Below are 6181 nucleotides of genomic sequence, written 5' to 3'. Positions count from 1 at the left end.
CACATCAACCAATGCAGACCTTAATCACTCCACAAATTTCTTGGAAATACTGCAGCACTTCTGCTCTTTGGGCAAACCATATATGACATTCATAGGGAGCAGTATTTTACAACCAAACATAAATATCTTCAGTGAACAACTAGCTGATCTCTGTTGCATTGTGTGGTACACAATCAAGATGTATGGTGAGTATTTATCCCAACTGGTTCTGCCAGGATGAATAAACTCTGCTTGACAGTTTGTATAACTTGCTCTACTAAACCATGACACTGGGGATGATAAGGCAAAGTGTTTGTCTTCACCACACCCAACACTTCGTACAACTCAGAGAATGGCTGGCTATTAAAATTAGCTCCATGATCCATGTGAATTTTTTTTTAAGTGTGATGAATTGGGCTATTCAGTGTTCTGCCAACATATCAGTGATAAGAGTTTGTTGAAGTATCGACTAATGGATAAATCCACTTAGTGAAATAATCGCTAATGACCAGAATATATCAATTACCTTGTTTTCCAGAATAAGACAAGTGATATGCAGGGATATTCTCTGTAAAGGAGAACCAATAATTTTCTGCTAGAGTTTAACTTTCTTAGGCTGGGTTTTCCTCTTGGTAAAGCACATCATAAAATGTTTATACCACCACTTAATGTCTCAACTTGAATACAGCCAATAAAACCACTGCCATATGATAGAACAAGTGCATGTAACAATTTGGTAGCCTCTAGTCCTTGCATTGTGCAAAGTCTGAAAAATATTCTACCCAGAAAAATTTCAAACTAGCTGCAACACAGGTTGAAAACCATGTCTCAGTGGTTTATAACAAGAATACAAAACACCTTTCTGCATTCACAGCTGCTTGTCTTGCAGTACCACAGGTTACATACATCCTCACCTTGCTGCATGGCAAGACATGTCTATGGTAACTCTGGGATATTCTGTTGGTTTTCCTGGAGCTCCTCAAATGTTAATCATGGTATCCAACCACTAGTGACTTTAACTACCACACGATGTTGAGAGTTTAGCTACATGGAGGAAATACACAATTCTCATGTCCAGCTCCATGGAGTAAACATACAATCCTTATATTCAATTACATGGTGTAAATAAATAATGCTCATGTTCAGCTACATGGAGTAACAATACAATGCTCATGTTCAGCTTATATGGAGTAAATACACAATGTTTATGTTCAGAACAACTGCATAAATATTTTCAGAAAACTCGGAACTATAGAGTAAAGGAACAATGATGCCTATGCATAGATTTATGAAGTATGTGTACTTGTGTTTAATACATGCACTGTTTATGTTCAGATTTTTGATTATACACAAAATTCTTACCTGTTGTCGCATAGAACAAGTAGATCTTTCAATTAAAACAAACCATTTCAAAGAAGAATTAGAAGAATATGGTGGGCTCCAAATAGAGTCACAAGCATCTATAGGATTGGCAGTTACAATCATGCCCTGTAAAAGAAAAGTGTACCCAATAAAAAAAAACTATCAGTACCCATATATTTGCTACAAACTAATAACAGCCTCTGTTAAAAAGCATTAATAGAATCATAAGCCTGTAAATACTTAACTGTTAGAATCATATCCTTGAAAGAAAAAGCACATATTAAACTGTCAGTAATATATTTCACATAGATATTTCTCACACAAAATAAAAATGCATCTTTCATATGAAGAAAACAAGAAGAGGCTTAGCTACTGTTAGTGTTACCATTCCATACTTTGTGGATTTCAGCTGACAGATAACATTTTATTTTTTAGCAATTTTCTTACTTAAGCGAATTATCTTCGAGTTATTGTATATAAATACTTGATTTGACACGGGTCTTGTTTGGATGCATACCTTGATACTTATTTATAACATGCATGTTAGAAATTATCCAAGTTTGAAGCTAGACTTAGCACACTGGTTTTTGTTAATTTTGAAGTCATAAATTGACATATGAAATGTATATCCTTGTTTAGGTAGAGATGTTAATTTGTACAATTTTTTAATTTTTTTTTTAAAATATTTAACAGGTCAAAATGCAAACATATTATTAGTAACAAATAGTGACAATGTTAAATTCCACATTTGATGCTGGTAACTTCTTTATAGATGACTTTTATTTACTTAAAATTAAGACTATAATAACAGGGTTTGTTTTCTTCTTTACTATGCAAAGTTAGATTTAATTTGAATATGCAAAAAACAAAACTACACAACTTCTACTTTCAGTGTAAAACAAATACATATTTTATGTATGTATATAATATATATATATAAAAGGCAATAACAAATGTATACATAAACTTAACCAACATAAAAATAACTTTCTTTCTTTAAGACTCTCAATACCAGTGATTTGTTTGATTTATCAACTACCTCTATTCCTCCAGTGGGTACTCTAGCTGCTATGCTCAATTCATAGTCAATAAATACTTGAACAGTACGATTTTCGGGGGAAACCTATAAAAGTTAAGAAAAATAAAAAAATGCCCATATAAAAAGAGTTGCTAGTCAAAAACTAAATGTCATTAGATACTTTAAATAATAAAGCATACAACTGTATAAAAGTCCACAAACCACAAAGATGAATGTTTACACCAGACTTTGGATTCTAAAGATTTATACTAGTACCAGCAGTGACAAGAAAAATTATAAAAAGAATATATATAAAATTTTTGTTTGTATGTGTTAATGAATTTCACATAAAATATTATATATTTAACACTGTTATACACAGTTATCTAAAGATGTATAGCAGAGACGGCTAGTATGGGTATTAAAAATTTTAAAATAAAGTACAAAACCAACGTTTTGACCTTCTTAGGTCATCTTCAGGGTTTCTCATCATAATGGACAGTTATCTAATATTGAAGGTTTAGTCATTTAACTTAATCTCATGGTTTATTTAAGAATAATTTGCAGTTTACAAATATTTGAATTTAAACAATTAAAATCTTTTCTCCAGTTACTCTAAGCAAATTTACATGTAACTTATATCTATATACTTTGGTGAAAAAGAAAAATAGGATTTATTACATCTTTGCAATTCACATTTCTATTTGTAGTACATCACATCATAATTCCTTTATAAAAAGGTTATTACACAAGTAAATTGAAAACAAAACAATGATAAAAATAAAGTGAAATGACCTGATACTTTTCACCAAAATAATATCAGCGGACTCTAATCCCACTTATCCTATATGACAAAGTCACACTATCATGGTCGAAACTGATACATTAACTTACCACAACAACTTCTGCAGCTACTAAAGTGGCATGAAACAAGGCAACAAGACTCACAATACTGTAAATGTAAAGCACTGTTAAATGAGAAGGCATTCTGCGATGTGGGAACATTCTGTCATAGTAGCTGACAAGAGGCACATGTATGGCCAGTTACTTTATCTTTTGCTGTACATGAATTCTCCTAAGAATGTTAAAATAATTTGAAATTAACAACAATGAACTTGTTAATAAAGAATTTTTAAATAATAGCAATTTGAAATAAGTGTGTCCACAAATATTTACACTAGCAGTACTTAAGAGGGCAACAATAATAGTTTCAATTTGATTCAAGTAATTTTCCTAGTAATGAATTTGACCTGAACAAACTTTCGTTAAAAATTGTTGGCAAGATATTTTACACTTAATTATTAGTTTATCCTTTTTAAAATTTCCAAACCCAAACAAACAAAACAATTTATAAACTATTGAAGAATTGTGTATTACACAAAGAAACCATCTTTCTTCAAAAGCTGAAACAACCATGGAAGAGAGAAAATCTAAAAATAAAATTAAAATGCAGTACTGAATACAACTACAGAAGTTAAAAATTGACTAAGTTATTAAATAAGAAAATCACAGCTACAAATAACTTTCATACAGGAAGCTGTGATACTATGTGTTTGTGACAAATGAACCTATATTCAGAGGGCTCAACATACTTTCATTTCTTAGAAAATATAAATATTGCAACAAAAAAGGACAACAACAATTTACACAATCATTAATTAGAAACTCACTTCGAAATGTTATAATATACTAGAAAAAACAAAATAAATTATTTTCAATATCAAACAAAAATGACAGGAAGATAGAAACTGTAAGCTGCAAATACATTAATGGGTATATGCAGATGGGAGTAAAGATTTGGGTGAAAATCACTTTTTAGTCTAAAGACTGCATGTTCAATAAAATCATATCTTTAACACACACAAAATAACAACAAAAGTTATCATTCATGATCATAATATTATGTTAGTATTCAGACACGCTAAGATTGTACCTTCATGTACATACACATAATAAAACGTTCATTTTTCCTGGAAAAATCCCCTGGGTACTTCCACATGTACTGATTGAAGCAGGAAACAAACCAATGGTAATAACACAGGTGATATGCTGTTGAGTTCTCTTACTCAGATGTATTTAAATGACATGAAAATTCAATTTCAACACAGGGCAGTGACTAGTAATTCACCTTGACAAGAGAACTGATGTTGTTAAAAAAAAAAGAAAAAAAGTTGTCTAAGGTCTATATTTTATAAGTTTCATATTTAGGAGTAAGTAGGTTATTACAGCTGTAAAAGACAGGTAAGGCCTCATTTGCAGAATTGTGTATATATTTATAGACCCCTTACTACTGAACAGGTATCAACATGCCGAAAAGAATGCAGGGTAGGACTGTATTACGTTTCAAACAGTTGAGAATGCTTAAAAGCTTAGATAGTATGATTGACAGTTGTCTGTAGGAAGGGTGGAATAAGAGGTTTGGAAATGCAAACTTTAATATTAGATTTAAATAAGTTTAAGTTTCTGAAGCATACATCCAGATTTGTTCTTCAACCAAAGTTTTATAATTTCAGCATTACAAACTTATGGAAGAGTTTGCCTAATTTTGACAAAAACATGAAACCCTAAAACTCCAGCACTTTTAAAAGGCAAACCTTGCTTCATAAAGGGTAAATTGTGATAAATGTTATTAGTTTATATTCTTTAAGCTATATTTTGCTTTAAATTAAATTATAGATGTAACTTGCACTGGGTGGAGGAATGTTGCTCTAATTTTTTCATTAAATGAGGATTCTCACTTGTTCTCTGCCAGAGGATTTGTTTCTACAGAGCATATAGCATCCATCCACTGTCATTCCACCTTTTAAACCAAACCTACTGCCTCCAATTTATATGTTTTGGTTGATTGGCTGAAAGGTGAAGGGTCGACTTTTGTAAGACACAATAAATTAAACAATATTTTACTCTGCAACTCACCACAGCCAATACTTGTTAACTGCTAACATGTGTAAAGCTGGGTACTTTAATTAATATAATTGATTACATCAGTTAGTATCATGTAAACTAACTAACTAATGGAAATTTAGTGTTTCCATTTATTACTGTTTTGGATTATTCCAACAACTAACTAATTGAAATTAAGATTAAAACAATCAAATTAAAAAAAACAAAGTAATTGAAATACTGCTATTATGTGTTTTTTTATTTTTACTTCAATTTAGTTTGTTCAGCTTTGGTGAGTTGGGTAGGGTTATGACTCAAGAGTCTTGAGTTCAATTTCCATTGACACCAAACTTGCTCATCGTGTGTTTGTTAAGGTAAAGCTATTAAGGCTATCTGTCACTGTCTCCAATCCTGAACCACTGACTATAGGGAAAGCAACTGTGTTGCTTCTGCTACCAAAGTTTTTTTTTCTTATTGAACTGCTGACTAGAAGAAAAGTGACTGTTAGTACCCACCACAAAATTTTTTTTTGCTTGTATGCACAATGTTTTGAGGAATACTATCCAATCAACTAATTTAATGTAATTGATTAATATGGCCATAAATTAGGAAATACCACTAATAGTGTCTTTAAATGGCATTAAATTTACAATTAAAAACAGTTTACTCTGAATCTTTCCGACATATACCATATTTTTCTGAATATAAGATGCACCCTTATTTTGAAAACAAAGTTTTGGGGAAAAAAAAGCTACAGCCGCATTTGAAAGATTTTTATTGAACAAAAATCCAATTTGATACTTTAAAAATTAGTATATATTGTTCTAAACACAAAAGACCTCAAAACATCAAAATGAGAAAATACCGTAAATCAAAAAAGGGTTTAATGTTATTTAGTTTGGTTCAAAAACTACAAAATCTTCTTTGCTTTCACTGTAA

At 30.9% G+C, this 6181-nt stretch overlaps 1 protein-coding gene across 2 annotated transcripts in view; it reads right to left on the bottom strand.

Annotated features, from left to right (window-relative positions):
* Positions 1-6181, bottom strand: part of LOC106468055 (E3 ubiquitin-protein ligase RNF13-like) — a 46207-nt gene that overhangs the window by 23747 nt on the left and 16279 nt on the right. For both annotated transcript variants that reach the window (XM_013928452.2, XM_013928453.2), the window contains exons 2-4: positions 3254-3434; positions 2381-2464; positions 1342-1467 (exon numbers count right to left, since the gene is read on the bottom strand). In XM_013928452.2, the coding sequence (XP_013783906.1) occupies positions 1342-1467; positions 2381-2464; positions 3254-3364 (321 nt within the window). In that variant the 5' untranslated portion in view covers positions 3365-3434. The remainder of the gene's footprint in view (positions 1-1341; positions 1468-2380; positions 2465-3253; positions 3435-6181) is intronic.

Source organism: Limulus polyphemus, unplaced genomic scaffold (genome assembly GCF_000517525.1).
Source record: "Limulus polyphemus unplaced genomic scaffold, Limulus_polyphemus-2.1.2 Scaffold2851, whole genome shotgun sequence".
Taxonomy (NCBI): domain Eukaryota; kingdom Metazoa; phylum Arthropoda; class Merostomata; order Xiphosura; family Limulidae; genus Limulus; species Limulus polyphemus.
The sequence above is the reverse complement of the archived record's forward strand: the minus strand, read 5'-3'. Positions and strand labels throughout refer to the sequence as shown.